We start from the raw sequence: 24182 nt of genomic DNA on the forward strand, positions 1-24182 counted from the left end.
ATTGAGAAAGAAATAAATTAGTATATTACAGCTTACTTCTTGCCTTAGATACATAAAATACCATTTTATTTATGTTTAGACTTAAATTCAAAAATAGTACTCTCCAATTATTTGCATTGTTTCTTCTTATCATAGTTATTTATTTGGAAAAAAATTATGGTTCTGAAAAGAACCGATTTGTGTTTGATTAAGTATGTTCCTACTTAATACTGTTTTGGGTTTAGGTGCTTTTGCATTGAGCCTAGTTTATTTGATTTCTTGGTTTGTTCTGTGATTACAACCATCGACAAGAGACTATTTTGTCTGCTGTTTTAGATTTTTCCACTCGATTGAATTTTTCCAAAAATATTTTCAGCTGCTTTCAGGTTCCCGAGTGGAGAGTCTTACCACTGAAATTGTGGATTGGATGGCCAGGGGCAGTCTGGATAAAACTGGTATTTGAGAGCACGTGGAAACGTGGAAAAGGTTGTAATGCACTGTCTGTAATGCACAACATGGCGTAACCTGTTTCGGATAGAGTTTATATGAACTTTTCTTTTTAAATGCGTCAACGATATAATTTTATTGGACAATATTAATATAATTTCTATATTACTCAAAAAAATTTATCCGGAGCTAACAGTTCCCACCCTATGAAATTCAAACAATTAAAATACAATCATCCTTTACCCCTGTGCTGCTTGGCGATAACGCCAAAGCTCTCAGAATTTCTGAAAAGCTGCAAAGCTTATAATTGATTGGTTATTGGCATAAACAAATTATTATATGCTATTACACAAATCTTGATTTTTTAAACTATCTATATGATTGTAGATTTATTAGTTACTAGAATACTGTCTTTCTAAGCAAGACAAAATTTAAATTTTGTCAATATCGGTTTATCAGTGATGTGATATCCAGGGTGTTGCTTGTCTTTATCTATCTTTATCTCTGGTTACGTGCATCACGTGTTTTTCGAAAACTTGAGAATATTAAAAATCCATATTAATCGATGCGATAAAATAAATATGAGTCAAAATATAAAAACCGTGCTTGTGCCTCAGTGGTATGATGTGTCTTCAAGACGGTAATTACGGTATAATTATGGCTTAAAACCCCGCAAACATGTAAAGGTATGTTGGTGTTTAAATTAAAAACATTTGATTATTTTATTATTTCTTGTTCTAAACATACAGGTGATACCGCTGTTCTGGACTTGAAGCATTGAAGGTGCTAGGGATCACCAGATCTCCAGATCCAGTGAGAAAACCACACACATGAGACATGTTAGAGACATTATCTGTATTTTTTTATTTTTACCAGTTTGATTTTGGTTGATTTATATTTTGCGATAAGCATGTTTTCTTGGATCGAAGGAAAGCAACAACAGTAAAATGAAAGTAATGTATCAATGCAAATTGCTATACCTAACTGTATTTCTACACAATAGAATAGTCTATCAATGTTAAACTATTAACTATATTTTGTTGTTGTGACCAATATTAAAATTTATAATTGCTTATACAATTTTTGTTAAGAGCATATTGCGAAACACTTTAATTGATCGAGAGCAAAGTGAAAGGGCAAAGGCCACAGAGCGGGAACATGTAAGGAATATAAAATAATAAGTGCAGTTTTTTAGATAAAGGTTTGTGTTTTATCTCACAGTCACACATCATTGCCACAACGGCAAAAATGCTGAAAATGTTAATTTAGATTTTTAGTCTGTAGTTATAAATTATATTTTAATTTATTTATTATCCATTTAATTAGTTTTACATTAGTTGTAAGAAACTCTTGATGTTGAAAAATTACATCAGTAAATACTTAAATATGTGAATAAACTAATAAGATGAAATAAAGGATCGTTTTTCTTTCGTTACATATATGTATGTATATTCCCTGAACATACACATGCATATTCACTGAACATACCAGGTACATTCCCAGAACATACACATGTACATTCACGGAACATACCATTGTCAACAACAAACTATTGTCTCAATATTCTCACATCCTTCCGAACAACTTTCAATAATCTTGTCCCAGCATATTTTCAGTGCCCGAAACAGGCCTTTTAAAGTGTAATCCGGCTGGACTCAAAATACCCTTCAGCCCGGTTTCAGGTACAAATGAATATTTATCATGGGCCAAAATAACATGTGCCTAAAAATCACAGATACTTGGAACAGGTACGAGCTTGGAACAGTCACACATGGAACCTGTGCTGACAAATACTGGTTTGTGCCATCTCTACACGTGACACGTGATATTTATTAAGGTTATGTAGTACCTCAATGTCAGATAAATATTTAACTTCAAAAACTTGAAAGCAGGGCGAGGTTGCCACTATTCCTATTTTTGATACTGTTGCCCATGCTGCAATGAATACATACGTAGTGTATCATGCTGTTGCCCATAGGAAGGACATTTTGTGGAATATTCAACGTTTTCTTTAAATAACACGTTTGTTGTTTTTTTTTTAATTTGACAGAGCTTCGGTTCTATGCAAAGAATATCAAGTTCATTGCTTTAAAGGGCATTTTCCACTTATACGTTCATCAACTATATTATTTTCTTATATTTAATATAAAATAAACCTTACAGGGCAGAAAGACCGATTGGGTCGATAGCCCTTTTTCCGTAGGAAATAAAGATTATTTATATATATATATATGTAAACCTTACATCAGAATATAGGATTTCTTTTAACGTAAAACGTTGGGCACAGTTTGGCAACTCTGCGGTAAGTTGTATTTAAAACTGGATACAAGGTACTTATACACATGATTCAATGAATACAAGGTAGGATATTGCGTCGATTTGCATGACGTCAGTGGAAATCACTGCGTTTCGTGATTTTTTCCTGTCTGCTTTTTCCTGCCTGTGATTAAATATAGCTTATTTAGTCTTTGTCACATTTAATTATTTTTTTAATAAATCTTCTTTATAATTACAAAATACTTTGCAGCAGGTCTTACACCTGAAAATGATAAGAAACTAAAATTTATTTATTTTGTAGGCTGGTGTGCAATAAAGTATAGCGTTTGTTTTTGGGAAGTACCCCAAAAGTTCGAATTGCAAATTCCTCTCATAATCATCATTTTTCGAAATGCTGAGAGCATATTCGTATCCGTACGACAACAAGCATTCTCCCATAGCTTGCACACGTTCTATAGTAAACTTTCCAACTACTAAACGCAAATTGCTCAGTTGTTTATCTACAAGATTCCCAAACACGCCCAAACGCATTCACCCTATGATTCAATGAATTCATTGAATTATATAATGAATTAATTGTTTCGCTTGGCTCTACCCGATTTTACAAATGACTCTCTGGCAACACAGCAAACTAAAACGCTGAAAATCAGATTTTATAAATACTTTTTTAGGGTATTTTTCTTCGCAATAAGCCCAAATCAGGCCTCAGACGCGATTTTGAAAGTATTGAGCTATACAACAATGCAAACCATATACTCATATAACTTTCCACTTTTGCACTATTGCGTTTTAAATTCAATGAAAATCTGTCTAGGTTACATGCATTTTAAATGGGATCAGCTGTTCACTTTATCAAAGTGCTACCATGATTTTGAAAGCATTGAGCTATGCAACAATGCAAACCATATACTCATATAACTTTCCACTTTTGCACTATTGCGTTTTAAATTCAATGAAAATCTGTCTAGGTTATATTCATTTTAAATGGGATCAGCTGTTCACTTTACCAAAGTGCTTATTACTTTACTACTTACCAAAATTCATTGTATCATGACTTACACATGATACTAAAATTAAACTGTTAGTTTTGGATCATGGTACTTATACGTATACTAAGTATAGTAGTATGGAGTTCAAAGTTCAAAGGTACTCAAATTTTCTGAAATGTGGAAACCTTTAATTCATCTGAAATGTGCAAAGAAATTTATCTTTTTGTCTTTTTGTTTCTGTTTTAAGCAAAAATTACATAAAACTGTGATAACCTTCTGTGATCTGTGGTTTTAAGATGCACAGTTTAAAAGAATCCGTTACACACTTCCGTCATTTTTGTCCGTATTTACTTTATATTAATTTTATAAAAATACCGTTTTCCTAACCTAGCTTTTAGCTTTCCAGCAGCTCGTTAGGTCCTCGTCTTTATCTATGGTTGTGTTGGTAAGTTTCCTCGCAGATTTCACTTAAGTTGCTGTTAAAATTAACTCAGAACTTCTTTGATAACAATAACAATAAAATGGGGTTATTTACTTTGTTGTGTTTGTATTTTAAGTCATGAGTTCAGACGAGTGCGATTTAAAAGATGTTGAAGCCAATTGGAATAAAATCGAACGCGATTTGATAAAGGTAAGTAACGGTTTAATTGACCACAGTACCTAAGTGTTACGAATGTTTTTTTCGCTGTTAGGTCTTCGCAATTGTTCTTAAAGCTTTTAATATCATATATCAATAATAAATAATAATAGGTGAAAATTGAAAATCAAATAATTTTCTTTCTTTGCCTATATATTCCACGATTTCGTTCTAAATAGAGGATCTCGATCATTTTTAGGTTGGACTAAAAGATGGTTTATCAGACGGTCGCGACTCAAATTTTCAAAGTAGTTTTGATAAAGGCTATGCAGATGGATTCCAAAACGGGTTTCAGTTAGGAAAACTACAGTTTATGAGGTATGTGTAGCGCCTACATTTTATGACAAAATCATATTTAATTTTTCCCACAAATATTCAAAAAATTCCGTTTTGTTTTAGGAGTGTAACAAATAACTTGGCTAGTGCAGAAGCAACAGGAATTCTAGATAAAGCCAGCAAAGGAATGTGTATTGTATGTACTACCGGGAAAGACAATGAAAATGTAGCGGAAATCAGAAGGAAGCAATCAGAATTGTTAGCTTTGACCGTTGCTGGGGCTTTAAAATACTAGACTTACTAAAGTAGTCTTAATATAATAATATATTTATTATTTGAATGGCAAACTTTTTAATTCGTTCAAAACGTTGGTTTTTTTAAATGACAACAGTTATTAATTAAAGCAAAAAATAATTAAATCTTTAAACAATGGAAAATCCTTCCAAAAAAAATGAGTGACGTCAGAAATCTGCAGTAATGAGCTGCCCCTTTTCGTATATTTTGACATAAGCAACGTTGACAAGACACGTCAGCTTATTTGACAGAAACTGGTTATGTGACTTTCTTGTTTTCTTTCCTACAAGCCGGAAAATTTCCCAATCCCTGGTTTCGTGGCGTAGCTTGCTAAGCAAAACTCAGTTAGATAGTAGAAAATGCATTACTGGATAGTCTGCTTGTTGGGTGGTTCACTTCTGCTTTCAGTTAATTGCATATCTTTCAACTTAGAACCCAACACTCAGAAGTGTTTGAAGGAAGAACTGCAGGGCAATGTGCCCGTTATTGGAGAGTTTGAGGTCTCAGAGCAGCCTGGACAACGGATAGACTATCTCGTAAAGACATTGGCATTTTAGCTTAGAAGCTACTATACATGATTAATTTACAGGTGACTGATTCAAAAGGCCATATTTTAGCACAAAGGCAAGATGTCTCAAAGGGAAAGTTCTCCTTTAATACCGAAAGTTATGATACGTATGAGATTTGCTTCTTTTCTCGCGTTCTTCAAAGTAAGTCGAGCATATTCAAGAAAACATCAGCTTCCTAAATGGGTCAAATTTAATTATTTTTTAGATCAGAAAGGAATTACCCAACTAGTATCTTTAAATACAAAACATGGAGTGGAAACCAAAAACTATGAGTCTGTAAGTAAACGCAGCCAGTTACAAAATATAATGTGAATAAATCAATTAATGGAAGTTATCAAAGTGGAGTAAACAGTACGTCGCTTATAAACTCATTCAAAACAAGAAATGTGTAAAAATATCTTTCTGAAACCAAGTGTTTTCAAGACTAGCTACGTTTTTGTTTTTTCGCTGTTGCTATTAAGAAGTCCATAAACATGCCTAATTTAAGTCGATCTCTTAAACGCGGTCTACGTATTTTGTAAAGAGCCCGCAGTATCACGGTATTTTTTTACATTCTCAGAGGTAGTTGCTAAGGCATCGAATGAAGAAAGATCCAAACACGATGATAGGTAGTCTTTAAACAGGAGAAACTAATCAATTTACGCAAAAAGTCTGTTCAAAGAACTGTTATGGAGAGAGTAAATCTTCTCTTTTTTAAGTTCGTAACTAAATACTCTTAAATCGAATAATAATCAATTTGCATGAATTCTACTGCTCAATTTATTATTCCAGTTTGCGGAAGCAACCAATTTAAAGCCAATAGAGTTGGAAATTAAAAAGCTAGAAGATCTTTCCAAATCAATAGTAGATGACTTTGCCTTTATGACGAAAAGGGAAGAAGAAATGACCGACACAAATGGTAACTAAAAGCACTTTTACATGACCTCAAAAATATATTTTTTTATTTGTTTAGAATCCACCAACAATAGGGTGATGTATTTCTCAATATTTTCAATTTTTGTTCTGCTGGGTCTGGCAGTGTGGCAAGTCTTATACTTAAGAAGATATTTTAAGACAAAAAAGCTGATATAGTACGACCTATTGAATGAGTTTGGAATATTTTTGTTTTCAATTTGAAGGAAAATTGTTTTACTGCACTAAATCTAATATATATTTTTTAGTTCCAATTAAATTTTTTTTATACGCCAATCTTTTTATTTGAATGCAGGAAGAGAAAGGGCAGGGGGATAAATTTTGTATTTCTAAGTTATACGATTTTTATACGGGCTTTTATTATCGATAACCGAATGGCATTTTCCCCTGATATTCTGCGAATTTATCAGGATCTGTATACTTTTTTGGAATATTGATACTCTTAAATGTTAGAAATGTTGCTGATTAAGTCAAATCATTGGTTATCCCTAAACAAAAATCTCAAATGACTATAAATAAGTGTATATTCCTAAAAGGGGTGTCATGATTTAGGTGAAAACTATTAGGACTTTCAGCTTTTCTTTGGATCAACCACAATCATTAACACAACTGTTCATGTGCATTCTGCATTCTGGTTATTACCTCTGTATTTGTCAAGCATCCTGTAAATAAGCGTGTAAAGCAGAAATAAATGATTTTGTTAACTCTATGTTTTAATTTTGTTGAAAAAGATAACAACAAAGCCACTAATTCTATTCTAAACTTAGTACACCCTCTTCGCCATCAATTTTGGTATCTTTTCCATGTTTAAGTGAAAATTCCCATTTAGTTTGAGCAAATAAAATATCAGTTACGAGAAATATTTGCGCGATGGCATAAGCCAGAGTGACGCCAAAATAGAAATTAGCATTAGCAGAAGCATTGTAAATCCATAAGTGCCATAACACTGGTGCTAGAGAGCTGGTTATAAGCAAAATAACGCCGACAACAAAGCCCTGCTGGCAAAATGAGAACAGATGTAAAAAGTTGGGCAAAAGACTCAATGCAAAGCCCAAATCACTTGAACATGGATAAGACTTAAAGATTGCTATTAGAAATAGTAAGGCTACAGTGAGAACAAAAGGAGTATTTCTAAACCTGATGGACAATGGCACTAAATATAAAATAGTAGCGTTAATCTGAAAAGAATAAATAAACAATTCGCGAAAATGGTCAAACATTTCGGTGAAAAAATACCAAAATAGTCCGATATTTGGTTGTAAATCTGGTACTGATAAAATAAAGCCGTATACATTGGCTGCGAAGTTAAAACTAAGTTTGGTGTTACACCACGTAATTAGAATTAAGAATGCTATAAAACTAACAGCAACTGATGCGGCTTTGAGTTGGCTCTTGTGCACTTTAGCAAAATATGTGATAAGCGGGAGAATCAATATTACAGGATATAATGATACACATGAGCATATTGCTAGAGCAAAACTACTAATCAGAACATTACCAAAAACCATCCCGAAAATGAACAATGACAAGAAAAAGTTATGTATTCCCATAGTGGAAAATCCCACACAACCCAATAAACTGTAAGGATTAAATAAGATTGACATCAAAACATAAATAGTCACTTTATCAGGAAAATCCTCTCTTGGCAAATATTCCTGTACGTCCTTTGGAAATCTACCTTTTTCCTGGTGCTCTTCAAGAAACAGCTTTGCATACCTTTTGGTAGCGAAGTACAAAAGCACTCCGGTTCCAAGATCGAAGGCAATGAACATGAAGTAAACATTTTTGAACATACACTCGTAAACCATTTGGTAAAATTTCACTGCTAAGGGCATTTCGTGCAACCGGTCCCCGTCATATGGATTAATGTCTTTAGAAAACAAAAATGAGCCCTCTAACACTCTTTTCCATGAATTTAATGGGGTAGATATCGTAACATGGTTTGCAATAATTCCTTGGTATTTGGATGTCATCAATAAGTAACGTAATACTGCGGCAATTACTAGCAAAGTTACTGGGGCAGCAGCACACGAGGGTTTTGATTCATTCTTTGGTTGTTGTTTCCGCATTTTTGCAGATTTTAATGCAGGTTTTCTTGTTTGTTTATAAGCCTCCACCATAGATGAAGACAAGTGAGAGAGTGAGTGACATAGATAAAGACAAGTAGTGAGACCCCTACTATTAATGGGGTTATGTTAAACCGTGTAGTTAACGTAATATGATCGACTCTGACGTCACGAAAGAAAGACAGTTTCCAGCTTCTATTTTTGGCGACCTTAAGATATGTCCTTAATCCTTTTCTAAGCGCTAAAGCAGCATCCTAGTTTCAAATGCTCCATTCAAATACATGACGTGATCGGGTAGAAAGCATCCAACAACGGATTGTGACTCATTACTCTGTTCAAATAATATACAGATATATACGAAAGTGAGCTTGGAAAAAGTTGCCCGAGTTTCCGACGTCACAGTCTATATACCTTTGCAAGTACATAAACAGCAGAGGTTATAGAAAATAGCCCTGTTGCAGCTGTGCCAAAGATAAAGAAGAAGAAGACATAGAGGTTAGGAAATATTTTCAATACAACTTATTTCAAGTTGTCTCATACCACTTACATTTCGGGGTCTGTGCGGGTGCACAGGCTTCTAGGCGATAGTGTTTAATAGTTGCTAATTTAAAAAGACTATGTCGTCGGGAAGGAAATGTAAAAATTGCGGGAGTTCTAGCATTGAAGTTGATCCGGCTAGGGGCGATGCAGTGTGTACAGACTGTGGTTCGGTTCTGGAAGACAATATAATTGTTGCTGAGGTCCAATATGAGGAAGGGGCTAATGGCACGTCGAATGCCATTGGACAGTTTGTATCTTCCGATTCAAAAGGGGGCTCTACGAAGTTTGGGGCGTGTAAGTATCTCTGTTGGTTTTTGAGACATAATTGCAATTTTCTGGAGGTTTGAAATTGGCCATCAGAGCTTTCACTCTCGCCCCAAGTAGGATCCAGCCTTGCACTGTGGTCGTTTTTGTCCTATTGTGCTCCAATACAATCGCTTACTGTCTCTGCTCATGTACAGCTGGCTAATGACCGATTTTACTTTCTCGACATTTAGACAACTCCACAGGACAACTCTTAAATGTTCTAGTTGATAGTAGGAGTTGCGATGACACAATGCGGCCCATTTAACAGCTGGGCACTCATGAAATTCTTATTCCTACGATTTTGGCAATTTTTTGTGTTGATAGGTACAGCAAGCATAACTGCATTTTGGGCCAAAGTGTTACGTTTTTGTTACAAAAGCAAATATGTTGTTATTTTAGGGCCGATTAAATGAATACGTTTAGGTATTTTGCTAGAAATAATTTAAATTTATCACTGGATTAAGCACAGGGCCATTCCTACGGCAGCCCGTGTGCGAGAATAATTATACGGCCCTTACCAATTAAAATCTCAAAAATATTTCTACCTTCAACAAAACAAGGAATTGGGGACAATAAGTGATGACAAAAAATTCTAAAACTGATCAGTTTTTCGAGTTTTTAGGTCGTCGTAGACTGGAATTTTTTCTTGACGTTTTGCAAGCACGAAAACTCGCCAGTTTCAAGCAATGTCCGGGGAAGATTGCCTCTTGTTGAAAATGTTTAATTTTTCAATTGCCAACTTTTCTTGCTGCAAATTCCGTAAAAACTCCTGATTCGTAAAGTTTTTCCTGCCCCTTCCTGGCATTGTTGATCTTAAATAGTTTTCCATTAGTTTCGCTTTGGTAAAAAGTTTTCCAGTAAAAAGTTTCCATGTCTCCATGTCTAATCATCATATTTCCCAACAAAAGTTTTAAATAATTTGCAAAGAAAGCAAATATGCTTACTTACAGTCTTTTAAATTAGAATACATTTGCCAAACTTGTCTCCGTTTCCTGACTGTCTTTTATAATATGAGATTGTTTCATTTTATTGTTCTTTTTTAAGTTTTCTTCTTCTGTATTGGTTGCCAAAAACATTTTTCGATTATCAGAAATTTGCCAAAAAATGAACACATGATACCTACCCATAACAATTAATTGGTTGACATTCCACATACTTTTAGTACAAAACTGATAAAAATGCCTTCAAAAGACCAAAAAATTATCTCACTGTCGTAATTTGAACATTTAAAATTCGCTAAAAATTGAGGTTGTTTTGTGCTAAAGAGTGTTTGGGGTTTTCAATTATAATAAGGTCCGGTAAAAAAGTCTGTAGGTTCATTATTTTGAGGCATAAAATTGATTGAATTTAACTTTCCTTCAGATATTTATAGGATTTTAAAAATTCGTTTTTAGACAATTTTTTCCCCTCATTTTTTTAACGTTTAAAATTTGTGAACCACCTGGATAAATTGTGGTCGTTTGGAGAGAGAAGAGACTGATTTGGGTTTTGGATTTGGGAAAATTGTAAAAATTTTCAGTTAAAAACGTTTTTAAACCCGACAAAAATGTCTGCTTGTTTTATGCAAAAGAAGATTTAGGGTTGAAATTCAAAACTTTCAAGCTGGAAACGTCCAAAAAATGTTGTAATGTGTGTACATTTGAAAGAGAAAAGCATTAACTTTCTTCCAATTTTTGAAAATTTTAATGTTTTAGAAAATTTGTAAAAAGGATGTATTTGAAGTTTGAAAAGCCCCGAGACGAAAAATGAAAAAAAAAATCACTCTAGTCGTGAGTTAAAAAACTTGATCAAAAAGTAGGTGCATTCAGCAGTACAGATTTTGCGACTTACTTTTGCATATTCACTTGCGGTAAATTCATTTCAAAAACTATTCAGCGTGTATTTAAAGACAAACTTTACCTGCGCTTTAAAACTGGATTTCTGGCGGAACAAATTTATCAAACAGAATGTCTTAAATAGATTTGATTTACAAAATCCGCTTCTAGCTAGTATTTATTATCTCGTTTAATATGTATTTTTTTCTAGCGTTTCATGTGGGAGGTGGACTAGAATCAAGAGAATTTACTCTTCGCAAAGCTCGTAACGGAATAACGCAACTGGGCACTCAGCTGAAGCTTAACCAGCACTGCATCGACACAGCATGCACTTTTTTTAAAATGGCTCTTTCTTCAAACTTAACAAGAGGCCGAAAAAACTCACACGTTTATGCTGCTTGTGTGTATTTGAGTTGCCGCACCGAAAAAACCGAACGTAAGTCTTCAGTTCATACGTTTCAAGTATAAAAGTTTGTTATACCTCCAACGCTCCAACGCTGAATTGCTCGGTATTCATAGATTTTTGGTTCTTAATGTCGATTAAATTTTAAACTGCTTCCTAATTTTGATACAATCTGTATATACTTGGCACATATGTCCATTAGATGACAAACTAATTTTTGAAATGTAGTCGGAATTTTCGTAAATGCCTTACGATGTTCATAACGTAAAGAGGTCGGACTCTTCACCCCAAGTGGAATTTCTATCCGGTCTAGGATCCGCATTTGTAACCATTACCACGACATATCCAATTACTAAGTTAATTTATCGGCAGATTTTGATAAATGAAAATGTGGCAACCTCTTTGAGAATAATGAGAAACGAGGGTCCGAGACTGTTATATCGTGGGGCGCTGCCACCAATGCTTCAAAGATGTGTAGCTCTTTCATCCATGTTTGGAATCTACCGGGCAGCTAGTATCCCTTTAGAAACTCTACATATGAATGAATATATGGAGAAAGTGTCTGCATGTGTTCTTTCGGGCACCTTTGAGGCATTTTTCATGCCCCTGGAAAGAATACAACTGTTACTGGTATCCTCACAATTCAACAACAGATTTAAAAACATGCTACATGTAGTGAAAGTTATAGTAAACGATTACAACTGGAGGGAGTTCTATAGAGGATATAATATTATATTGTTTAGAAATATAACTTCAAACACATTCTTTTTCCTGACCAAAGACGAGTTGAGTAAACGCATTGAAGTGAGTGATGTAGGTTTTAAAAGAAATATAGAAAATTTCCTCTTTGGATCCATAGTTGGAAGTTTCATGACTTTGCTGTTTCATCCCCTAAAAGTAATCAAAGCGAACATTCATAAGCAGTTAGGCGGAAAATTCAAAACAACAAAGGAAGTAGTTCAAGAAATTTACGGATCAAGTGGAGGAGGCATAGCAAACTTCTATAGAGGCGCATTAATGAGCTTTGCCAGAGCCCTGCTGTCTTGGGGAATTACCAATGCGTCTTATGAATACATTAAGAAACAAATTAGTTAATAGTAAGCATGTCCAAATTAAAATCTTTTTAAATGGACCGAACCAATTACATTTTACTGAAGATCTGTATTATCATTTATTAGATTTACTAATTGATATTAGTGATGTGCTTCAACTGTGCTGCTACGAATTGGGGAGAACCTATTTGAAGCTTGCTCAAGCTCTGTGTATAAGCGTGCCATCAGTGGGTGAGTGTTTCAATGATTTTTTAGTAGTTTAGTTTTAGTACAAGCCATAAAAACGCTTTTCACATAGCAACAAACCAGGAAAATATTACTAAATCAACTAGTAGGTTTCGGGGTTGTAAAAAACTGAAAACCTTATTAATCTTAAGTTTAATACATTGCTCTGCTGAAATATGTTTTTCAATGGTAGTTACATCATACTTAGTTTAGGATCGATGATAAATCAGTTCAACAACAAAGACAAAATATCGAAATGTACACAAAACATAAACTTATCGCTAAAGTGCAATCGAATCCTGACGAATCGAAACGAATGATCTTATTACTACTTTTGGTTTTTAAGCTTTACCCCTAAAATACAATAAAAAAGGTTTCAAAATACCAAGCAGTCTTTGAATGCGGAGCACAAAATCAGACTAAGCTTTTAAAGGTCACAGCACTTAATATAAAGTTGGAATTAAAAAGCAGTGGTGGTTAACTTGAACTGAAATATTTCCAATTAACCACAAACAAATAAATCAGCTACTGTGAATCAGAAGGAAAATGTATAAAATCAAGTGAAAACGGATTTCGCAAATAATCTTGCGCTAGAAAATCAAAGGTCCAAATGTAAAACGCGTTTATCAAGGGTGTTTGAAATTGCCCTATTTTCTTTACGGGCTCGAACAAAAATAGGTGATAAATACATATAACATAAAAAGACGACATCGAAAGAAACTGAAATAAGAGCAACCGTAAATGTATTTAACAGTAGAAAATAATTTTCGAGAAACTTATAGCTGAATGAAATTTTTCGTTTCAAATACTGAAAATGATGAGGAATTTTAAAATGCCTTTTGTAATTATTTGCGAATATTTTCTATTTAAATATCATAATATTAACTGACATACATACGTGCGAATTCGGTTAAGATTTTATCGGCATTATTTGCTCTACTTGTGCAGTTTGTATACATAATATACATTGACTTACTTTTCGCTTTTTGCTAAATTCGCATGATTAGCCCTCATCTGTGTCATAATATTCAGAGGATTCCCAGAGTAGAGATCAATAATTTGCCAGCAATATGGAAATTGAACGTACCAATTGTATATATACACAATTTCAAGAGGTCCGACTAAATGCTACATTATTGCTAATCTAAACGTGACACACTCTCAGTGCTCGTCATGAGTAGGGCCGTAAAAAATTAACTCCGGAATTTGGCCTCCTTGTACGCCCGTACCGTTCGTACTTTCTGAGGAACACTGAAACTGGAAAGTCACTTGTCCAACTGTAACTTCACTCATGCCTTCCTGTCCAAAATAACTTAACTCGCCTCCATCTAACACCGCAGATGCTGTATAAAATGTTTCTGGTTCAACCTGTAAAATTTAACATTAGCCCTTCGAGAATTATGGGTTCTGGACTGTCCTACCTGTATAGGATTGTCAAAATACACATGAAACGTATTGCTTGATCCATCTGAGAAGAACGTGTTGTTGTTCTCAGCCAAAACTCTTCCTAAGCGTTTCAGTTCAATTTTCACTGAGTAGTCAGCCGCACCATTCGAAGATCCATATAATCCAAAACCAACAACAAAAATTCTTCTATCCACCGAAAACTGAATACTGTCACATCTTCCTCGGTATCTCCATTGATTTGAACGATAAGCGCACGATTGGAAACGATGACAAATCTAAATGTGGAAAGTTGCAAAGACCAATCGCTCTAATCATTATTAATTCATTACCTGACTTTTCAGTCCTGCTCGGGCTTTAATGGGGTACTGCAGGCTTGGCTTGTTATTGGCGGTGAAATGGAAAAATATATCAATGGTTTCTTGTTGCGTTAAAATTCCTTTTTGAGCGGCCCCGTTTGCAAATTCCTCCAGCGTCATTGTCGGTATTCTGATTAAATAAAGAGCATTGCCTAGCATGGCTCGTTTATTTTGAGGAGTTGCTTCCATGTCTCTGAAATTAATTTTTTAAATTACATTGCTGATGATTTGGAAACCATAGTACAAGTATCATTAAAAACGCAACTTTATTACATTTATTAACGATCATTTTATTCAATTTCTGATCAACTTGCTGGTAACAGCCACTAGAAAGACTTATGAAAATGGTAAAATGGGCGATATACTTCTTATTGATTATGGTTGATAGTGAAGTGCGATTTAATTATCTCTATAATTGAACACTTTCCTTTCTTAAGAGAATCGTTATGAACCGTGCAGACTGTTACGTTAGCTGTTTTTTGTACGATTTCTTGTATTATATGGCCTTTGATTAAATATATTTTGAAATATGTTTAATGCACTAAAAATATGTCCGAGTCTTAGCAAACTCAAAATATTTTCCTAGAAAATGAATAAACCAGCCCTTAAAAGTTTCTGGTGTGTTTCGTCTAGACCACAAACGACTTTATGTATGTAAGTTTTTTCTTACCTTCTTCCGCATTCGGCAGCGGCCCAGTTTAGAGCAGCTTCTAGAAGGTTCATTTCCTTGCAGTTTAGAGTTTCACGACTTAATACCGACTCTAATGTGGACATATCAATGTCAACGAATCCTTCTGATTTGAGGGCCATTTCCGCCTTGAAAAAACAACATTAATTAATAAAGGAATTGCTTTATATACGTTTATTATTAATTTTTACGTGTTAGGTTTCCGGTCTGGAAATGCTACGATTGAAATATGAGGAGAAGGTAGAGGCGGAAAGCTAAAATGCATTTGTGCTTTTTTTTAAACGTATATTTTACAATGAATTAATACACCACCTTTTAAAGCACACAAATATCACAATTATTACATATTACACACATTAGTATCGATACAGTGGAATGTAGGCAGCAAATCCCAGAACCATTAAAAATACTTTAACTGATTGTGATTTTCAATGAATAGTGTTAGAAATAAAAGCAGTTAATACCTTTGAGTTTATTATATCACTTCAGTAAACAGTTTATTAGAGCACGTAATCTGATGAGCAGGCAAAGCACCTCCAGATGGTCCCTAATAAGCATGAATTTTTGAATGATTATCCCAAATCTTACAATTTGCATTTAGCGTAAATTCCAATTGATTTGCAAAGCGTTTATCAGGTCATTTTCGACTGCAAATAACCACCAAAACTGAAGTGACCTTTCTTATCGCAATTATCGCCATCTCCCATTTTAACGGTATCAAAGTCTTCAGTCAAGTCTAGGGAACTTAAGCTCTCTCTTACCTGAGCATCGATCACCTCCCAACAGCGTTGCATCAGCTCGGGCTCCTCAAATAGCCTGGATTGGCTGAGCAGCAAGCAAGCGTTTTTTGCAGTTAGACTAGTTTCGAGATAGTTTACACAAGCACGTGCCAAATGGGGCACTATGTACTTTTTCGCTACATATAATGTGGCTAAGACTGTGTCAGCTTCTAATTGTATTTCATCACAGTAGAGGTATCTGCATAAACAAACAGTAATTGTATTAAATTCCGCCAAGTTTAACCATTTTAAAACAAAATACATACTTGAGCAATATTAGAAATGCAGAGGGCTCAACGTCAGGAACTTCTATTTCTTCCTTGCATTCCGCCAATCCTCCATAGAACATGGCATAAAACACTGAGCTTCCAGTGGCCAGCACGTATTTATGTGCGGGAATTACCTGAGTGCAACCAGGAGATCCCACTACAAATCTGCAGCAAAAGTTAGTTGTTTCTTTTGCCCTGTTAATGTTGAGTGAGTCATCGTTACCTGATGTCCGCCATGAGATCGTTATTAAACATTGCTGCGTTTCTTTCCCGAACTGTCGGTTTTAACGCTTGCCAGTTAGGATCTGAAGTACCCCCTTGTCCAATGGGGGATGCCAGAGGAGGACTTGGTGGAGGCGATCCAGGATTGCTTGCTGGCTGCATCACCTGGAAAGGTTCCGATCGGTTAAACAATTCTCAATTAATCTGGAAGGATATGGCGAAAAAGCACGTGATGGGAATAGATTTTCTGCAAATGTATCGGGTGAAGGTCAGGATGCTTCAAGTGCTTCTTTTAATATTCGTTCTAATTTTATGGCCACTAACGTTCATCTGGAAAATGCACCTGACGATTGTTTAATTGTTTATCGTGTTTTTGAGTGTTTTGCAATTTTGGGCTTGGACCAAAGTATTATCATATTGATTTGATTTAATTGATTTAGATAAGGGATCAGTTGTAATAAGGTTTTGTCGTTGGTCTGTGAAAGTAATGAGTATTATTCTGCTTAAAAGCACCTATCCGAATTTTCTATATTAAAGCATATTCCGACTCAATAATAAAATGGAAAGGTTTATCGTCTTACCTGTAAGAGTCCTCCAGTATCTTTCTGTGAAACTGAGTGTAGATGTGAATGCGCTCCCTGCAGGTTTGAGGCGAAAGGTGGCGAATTGTTGAGTGAGCCATTTGAGAATACGTCTGCTGTAAATAGTTGAGTTTTACTACTAAATAATTTAAAAAGTCTTTATAAAGCGTTTACGAAGAAGAACAAATTGTTATGAGTTAATTTGGTTTAATGCTTAATAGGTTTTTATTTATAAAATAATACACTTTATTTATAGATGAAAAGTCCCCAAAGGCGTTTGGTTTACCGGTTTAAAACTCTATATTTGAAAAAAGTTCACAGGGGCAATCTATTTTGAGCATACTGAAGCATCAGGCTACAATAATCTGTAAAGTACTGAGAATCGATCTTCCCGGTTCGATAAATGACATTATCTTACACAATTTTCTCTCAACTTCAACTCTTTGTCCAGTACTATTTTGTTTCGGTCTCAACATTGATGCTGATCTATTTGTCTGTCTTTTTTTGTACTGATTGGAAATTGCGATGCCCGAAATATATTTCCGACAACTTGGTAGGTGCTAAATAGTTTTCGAAAAATTATTCTTTATTCAGATATGAAGTTACCGGGCCCCAATTGTGGGAATTTCCTATTTTGTAACCAATAACTGGCACATACAAGCACCTTATACTTATACTCAGTTTCTAGTTGTATTGCCACTATATTCATTGAAAGTAGAATATTTGGTGTATTCAAATTTGTATGCAAACAAATTTTTTCCAAATATTTCGACGTAAAGAGTAGGGCGACTTCAAATTGATCTAATAAATCTACTTTCTGTATCGTAACTACTTTAAACGCTATTAAAATTCTAGATTAATGATTTTAGCTGCTTCTTAACCCATTCAATCTTACTGAAATTGTTCAACTTGAAAACTCGTTTTTTTTGTGGTCATTGGCAGTTTTCGCTTTGCTCCGGTCATTATTTATTCTGTTCTATTCGTGCATGTGTGACAAACATACATTTTTCTTATTGTGACATTGTTTTAAGTGACCTGGTCGCTCTTGGCTTGTACGTACTATGTGTAAACTGCATGATTCACTGGCATTCACATTGATATTGACTTCGAAAGAGAATTAATCGCTTATTAGCTTCATTTTTTTTAAATCCAGTATTAAGTAATTAATTTTTTCTTTGCACAATACTACTTTAACTTGCTCTTAATCACTCATACTTCGTTTATGACAAGCTTAAATCAGTTATAACTCAAGCATGATCAAAATTATTTTATTTCATACTCTTTTTTTTTCACTTCTTTGATAGCAGTGCATTAAATTGTTACCAATTAAGTTTATTAGGGAATATAAATCTTTAAGTTTGCTACAAAGTGCTATGGAAAAATACTTAAAAAATCCGTTTCAGCACATTGTCTCCTTAAAACCACGTTCAATATCATCTACTGCTTTTGCCTTAAGACAGAATTATTATTTAAAAAAATCGATTGCATTAAAAAACTGCATTGAAAACTGTTTAAACTATAAGTAAATTAACATGCTCATTTCATCCAATATATTTACTAGATATTGATTCCTTTTTTTTTACTGGAAGGTGCTTATTAATATCTTATTTTGTCTGAAATATCTAGTCTATTATTTCGAATCTACGATATATTATTAACAACTTTTGTGTATAAAGTCATATATCTTACCTCCTACTAAAATAAACATATTACTAGACAATTCTACAGATAAAAACACTTTTTACTAAAATGTTCATTCGCAATTTCAACCATTGTCTTTTCATTACGAGAAAACGCTTTCCTTAATATTCGATGAGAAGCAAAGTGAAAACAACCCAATTTAAGAAATTACAGACTGGCAACTTTCAGGTTCTTGTTTTTTATTTTAGTAACTGTACCGGTTGTACAATATGTAATATTTAAAAAATAAAAAACTTCAGATTTTTGGGCAGCTACTCTATATAAAATAAATCCTTATTTACAGAAGTTAATAAATAAAGTTGAGTAGAAATTAGATGCTTCAGTAACGGCAGAAGTTAAGTATATGAGATCATACGTAAATTGTTCAGACACTTTCGTAGAATATATTTTTTTTAAATATACGGGGCGTGGCGTTCGGTTTAAAATAACAATCTCGACTAGACAATTCACGAATTCACAGTACACAGAAAGTATGTTGGAGCAAACGGAATAAAATTATTTTCGAACAGTCACTTTGCCTAAGAAAGTCTCAACTCAATTTTTTATATAGGTAATCTAATAGATACAGCATCATTTACATTTTTTGCCAAAAAAAGGCCTGTTAAAGTTCGAACTATTATCAACTTCCATTCTTCTATTGAATTCATCTTAGTATTGAGCCAATAAAGACGATTAACTCCCCCATATAAAACATTTTTAATGATTATTTTGTATTGTAATTTTTTTATTATCTTATTAATGTTTTATTAAATAACACAAGTGGCGACAATCGCTGGTTTTTTAAAATCCTTCAAAGCACGATCAGTTCAGCTGTGCTTCACTCGATTGCGATCTTCATGGTAAATGAATACGTTTCCATCCTCTTACTATCGATTCAGTTCTCGCGTATTTCAGAACCATTTCTCATCTTACCATTCATCCACCCGTTGGATTGAGAAATCATGCTTTCAAGTCTTTTGCTAGTTGGTTTTGTCGACATTTTCAAGTACAAATTGGACATTGCCATTATCTAAAATTCCGTTTTTTCCGAACTATCGTGACCAGTTCACGTTAGCACTAACGCGGCCGCCATGTTTTACTTGCGATCGTTTCCTCTTCATATTCTCCGCTAACAGTAAGCTTTTCAGAACCGCTGCATTGCCACATTTTAAATCATTCTGAGAAATAGGAAATTACTATTTTTTGAGTGCGATGCTAGTCAGTTAATTCAGCCCCAAAGTTCGCTCTAAAGACGTCCATATAGATGTGTGAAAAGCGACTTTTTTATGAGTTTTTCCTTAACAGGTTTTTAAGTTTAAGAATGGCACCAGTTTAATGAACTGCAAAAATTCATTAACTAATGTTTGCATGAGGAGATATGGTAATACGGAATGCAAACAGTACATTTGTTGAAACATTCTACGAGTATTAAACAAATAGAATGCGTTTGCGTTCTAACCAGTTCATTAAATGGAGATTAAAGGTTTATTCTGCTCATGATGCTGCTACACGGAAATGTGATAGAAACGTGCTTTGGATGGTTGTTTAAGTGGTCTGGTCAATGGGTAAAGTCCACAATGTTTATGACCTCAAGACATTTGGAGACCTTAAGAATTTAAAAAAAAATCATAATATTCACTATAACTCCCACCAGTGAAACTACAACATTTTATATAATACCTGGATTTCGCGACAGATTGAAGCTGTAGAAAACACAAACCGAACACGATTTTCAACGAAGCACCAAACTTTGCGAATTATATCGAGAGACATTAACTGATTTCTGTGTACGTTAAATTATTTTCTACAATTGAATGTATGCATCTGTTTAGCTCATCGTCATCAGCCAGTGGCGTGTGTAATTAATCTAAATTACTGTCTTAATTACTCAACAAATAGTGACATTCCTGTAGCGAGTCCGGCTGCGTATATGCATTTAGAATATTAGCTAATTGAAAACAATTAATGTCTAATTAAATTTTTGAAATTTAGTATTTACGAGTCTCCCTCGAAAGTACTGTTTCTTCAGTATTATAAGTTTTACTTCTTACGGGACCTTTACTGCTATCAACATGTGTTTTTCCTATTCATTTTACTGTTCATTTTACTATTCATAATTCGTACGCATAAAAATGTTTGCATAATGTACGAATGGTCGCATCAAAAAGTTTGCAATTCTGCCGCAAATTTTCTTCGACCAGTTAATTCTTGAGTATCATCTGATACGCTACTGATTAGCTTTAAATATTAAATGAGTTCGGGTACCCAGTAAATGCGTTTGTTAATTGCACATTAGTATTCTGCATTTTTCATGCATATAAAGGGTGTACGTAAGTAAGTAATGCATAGTATTTCCAACTGTTGTTTTACTTGCATATAATGAGGCCATTTGAATGATGGAACACCTCATAGCTTCTGATTAAAAATTGATTTTTCAACCGAGTTTTAGAGGTAATTTTGATATAAATTTGTACATTTATAATAAACAAGAATTAGTAACAGCATTTCGCAATAGCAAAGCTTAGTATCATTTCGATTTATTTATCATGTGTGCATATAAATTGGCCCACCGTGTATGTTAAGCATTAGTTAATAATTTCGTGTTGTAGGTAATTTTATAAAATAATGTAAAATTTCGTTTTGAATGTGTTGTTACTTAATTATTTAATTAAAAATTAATTATTTAACTTTTAAGCCTGATATTGGCTAAATTCATAAATTCATTCATCGCTCTATTTACTCACATATTTCCGTTTATGAAATCGAACAGAAATTCTGCGATTTTAAGGTTTAATATTAATAGGCTCCTACCAAATCCTCAAAAACGATAAGTATTTCCACTCAAACGCGCTGGGATTTGTTTGCTTTAACAACACTCAACAGATACAAAGTTGAACATTAATCAGCAGGACGCGTTTTATTTTGCATTGTGGAGATGCATAAAGCTTTGTGTGTTTTATGCAATTTATTGTTTTAATGCTGATTTGTGGGAATGTGGCTGCATCATACAAGATTAGTAATTTTTCCAGCTTTATGTGTTTATGTTAATTGCTTTTATGAACGATGCCTAGTTGAATCATTTACAAAGCAAAACTTTTTCAGAATATTTTAGTTTCATGGAATTCGGTTAATAACCTTTATTGTCTGCCAATTTTATCACTTACTTTTTTGTATTAACACTGACTTTTTGTGGTATATTTACTAATGGTTTTTTATGTTTATTTTTCCAATTTTAATGTTTTATGAATTAAGTGTGAAGCCTTAAACAGTAGATTTCTGACTAAATCGATGTCTAATTTCCGCTTCACGGCAACTTTGGGAAGCTGAAACAAAAAGTTATCTGTTCCATCGATCGATCTAAATAATTAATTTCTAATTATCCAGCAATGTACTGCTTGCAAGTAGCATCAGTATGCAGTTTAAAGTAGAACACTTACACAATTTTACCATTCACAGAAATATAAAAAAATAATTATCATAATTAATAGGTTTTAAAATTTAGTGAAATTATCCCCGCACGAATATGGCTAGTTTAGGATTTTTGAAACTTTTTTTTTGTGAGCAATAAAAGTATGTTTTCAATTTGGCCCAGGGTGAGTTTCCTTGATTTCTCTGAGGCAAACATTGTAGATATTTCCAATATTTCCATTACATCATTTTAAATTTTATCACAATAAACACTTTTAAAACAAACGAAATAACTTTTATCCGACGATACTTTAAAACCCGAAAGTTTGTATTCTGGTTTTATGATTTAATTTGACTGCAAACCATCCACTTCAAACAATTATAATAAGGATGCAGGAAATAAACATTTGCATCATTATTGTTGTGCCTAATTTATTTTTCATTTGCCGACAGTATCTTTACATCATAATTTAACGTCACTTATAAAGCAAAACAACATTTAAACGTTTATGGTCACTCCATTTAGATGCTAACCAGATACTATAAAAAATGTCCACTTTGTAGGAAAATAGTACATCAAAAACTTCCTCGTTTCAAGTCGATTGAAACAAAGCGATTTATATACATAATTTTAATGGATTTAAAACGAAATTATAATTTAAAATTATTCAAATGCAAGTTAAAGTAAAAATGACTTCTCACCTCTATTCCGATTGTATTGTGAATTTATGTTAAATCCCTCCAACAAATTGTTGTGATCACTTGGATCATCCCAAGTGAATAAGTCGTCTAGAATTGAGACTTCGGTTTGAAGTTGCGAAAAGCTGCTGTCTTTACTCGCTTTCTGTGCAAAATGATACAGCATGTACCTGGAAATATTGGTTAACATTATTAGACGAGCTTGTGGAAAAAATGCAATTTAGTAGCTTACCAAACGTTCGTTTGTCTAAGAACCCACGCTAAGGCAGTTTTTCCCACCTTTGCACCCACGTGGTCTTCTCCTAACATCATGTCGGCATTGAAAATGGTAAACCTCTTTTGCAGAGGAATTGGAGATGAACAAATCCTACTTATCCGTTTGGTGGATATGGATTATCTGCAATTAGAGAAAAGAGGAAAATATATATTAGCTGGTTAAATTTTACAGTATTTTATATCATTTAATTACAGAAATAATTAGCTAGTTTTGCATGAATTGAATGAGAATGAAAAAAATGAGAAAAACACTAAGGAAATGGTTTACTACTTGAAGTAACCAAACATTTCCCCAGTGCTGAAACCATTTTTTTTGTTGCCTCTGGTCTTTTAATGTATGTATAACTAGCAAACGATAATAAATGTTAGTTTAATCGAATAAACTTTCACAACGTTTTTTAACTTTTTATATTTTTTTGAACATAAAAATCAACAACAATAAAAAATTTTGCTTGTTCAGTATATTAATTTAGTAGTTTTTTTAAAACTGTATTAATTATAATTTAAAAAGGTATTTTTGGAAACCGCCACATCAGTTAATTATAGCTGTTTTATCATTGCAATTGAAATATCGTGTGGTTTGGGTGGTGTTAAATCTAGAAAAGGTCAAGTCGAAAAAGTGAAAAATCACATTTAATCATTTTACTTCCGACCTCAGCTTTTATTTCCGGCAAGCAAGGAACTAATTAGGTGCGAATTTATTCCGATTAGCCGCTGGCGTAGGTAGATGTCTGAAGGTTAATACATGGGAATTTTAACGTATAGTATTTAATGTGTTTGTTTCACAGTGGAACCCAAAAATGCTCAAAATCACCGTTATGCATAATTTTATAGAAAAGTAGCTCGTCATTCCGGTCTTTTAGTCGAAATCATTTTCATTAATATCTTCTACTTATAATTCTACTGATGCCTTGTTTATTTATAATAATTATATCAAATTTCAACCATTCAATTATCATATTGCTATCAAATCGCCTATCTATCACCTGTAGCTATCATTCATGTTTGTACGTTAAATCACTTATTATCAT

The 24182-nt window shown here is 33.7% G+C and overlaps 6 protein-coding genes and 2 long non-coding RNA genes across 11 annotated transcripts; 5 read left to right on the forward strand and 3 right to left on the reverse strand.

Annotated features, from left to right (window-relative positions):
• The first annotated feature begins 140 nt into the window (after positions 1-140).
• On the forward strand, positions 141-1256 carry LOC125504818. Its single transcript, XR_007281718.1, has 2 exons — positions 141-1112; positions 1176-1256. It is a non-coding gene; the product is annotated as an uncharacterized LOC125504818 (long non-coding RNA).
• Positions 1257-3712: 2456 nt separating this feature from the next.
• On the forward strand, positions 3713-4945 carry LOC109545008. 4 transcript variants are annotated; one of them, XM_048667350.1, is made up of 5 exons: positions 3717-3849; positions 4084-4137; positions 4250-4323; positions 4529-4647; positions 4729-4945. In XM_048667350.1, the coding sequence occupies exons 3-5, from the start codon at positions 4252-4254 to the stop codon at positions 4898-4900; spliced, it is 363 nt and encodes a 120-aa protein (XP_048523307.1). In that variant the 5' UTR covers positions 3717-3849; positions 4084-4137; positions 4250-4251; the 3' UTR covers positions 4901-4945. The 4 variants fall into 4 exon arrangements, with proteins under 4 accessions (XP_019771036.2, XP_048523307.1, XP_048523308.1 ...); XM_048667351.1 differs by having other exon boundaries at positions 4091-4137; XM_019915477.2 differs by lacking the exon at positions 4084-4137 and having other exon boundaries at positions 3713-3849.
• Positions 4946-5112: 167 nt separating this feature from the next.
• On the forward strand, positions 5113-7084 carry LOC109545010 (transmembrane emp24 domain-containing protein bai). Its single transcript, XM_019915481.2, has 5 exons — positions 5113-5435; positions 5489-5609; positions 5674-5744; positions 6240-6366; positions 6421-7084. Exons 1-5 carry the CDS (start codon positions 5259-5261, stop codon positions 6537-6539), a joined length of 615 nt encoding a protein of 204 aa, XP_019771040.1. The 5' UTR covers positions 5113-5258; the 3' UTR covers positions 6540-7084.
• Positions 7076-8548, reverse strand: LOC109545009 (phosphatidylinositol glycan anchor biosynthesis class U protein). Its single transcript, XM_019915480.2, has one exon. The coding sequence runs from the start codon at positions 8498-8500 to the stop codon at positions 7133-7135; it is 1368 nt and encodes a 455-aa protein (XP_019771039.2). The 5' UTR covers positions 8501-8548; the 3' UTR covers positions 7076-7132.
• Positions 8549-8898: 350 nt separating this feature from the next.
• LOC125504828 (transcription factor IIIB 90 kDa subunit-like) lies at positions 8899-13171 on the forward strand. The gene is made up of 3 exons (XM_048667362.1): positions 8899-9280; positions 11318-11542; positions 12688-13171. The coding sequence occupies exons 1-3, from the start codon at positions 9064-9066 to the stop codon at positions 12822-12824; spliced, it is 579 nt and encodes a 192-aa protein (XP_048523319.1). The 5' UTR covers positions 8899-9063; the 3' UTR covers positions 12825-13171.
• Positions 9881-10700, reverse strand: LOC125504830. Its single transcript, XR_007281728.1, has 3 exons — positions 10416-10700; positions 10241-10346; positions 9881-10174 (listed from the first exon to the last, which is right to left on the reverse strand). It is a non-coding gene; the product is annotated as an uncharacterized LOC125504830 (long non-coding RNA).
• On the forward strand, positions 11549-12667 carry LOC125504829 (mitochondrial nicotinamide adenine dinucleotide transporter SLC25A52-like). Its single transcript, XM_048667363.1, has 2 exons — positions 11549-12313; positions 12369-12667. The coding sequence occupies exons 1-2, from the start codon at positions 11753-11755 to the stop codon at positions 12381-12383; spliced, it is 576 nt and encodes a 191-aa protein (XP_048523320.1). The 5' UTR covers positions 11549-11752; the 3' UTR covers positions 12384-12667.
• LOC109544987 (BTB/POZ domain-containing protein 6-B) lies at positions 12923-23272 on the reverse strand (the record flags this gene model as incomplete). The annotated part of the gene is given in 10 exon segments (XM_048667361.1): positions 12923-14154; positions 14208-14468; positions 14523-14742; positions 15220-15365; positions 15999-16215; positions 16283-16450; positions 16509-16672; positions 17089-17204; positions 22879-23045; positions 23108-23272. Coding segments are annotated over 10 exon segments (1746 nt in total). The 3' UTR covers positions 12923-13947.
• Between the last annotated feature and the right edge of the window lie 910 nt (positions 23273-24182).

Source organism: Dendroctonus ponderosae, unplaced genomic scaffold, assembly GCF_020466585.1.
Source record: "Dendroctonus ponderosae isolate FM_Combo_2020 unplaced genomic scaffold, Dpon_F_20191213v2 Dpon_F_20191213_6, whole genome shotgun sequence".
NCBI lineage: Eukaryota > Metazoa > Arthropoda > Insecta > Coleoptera > Curculionidae > Dendroctonus > Dendroctonus ponderosae.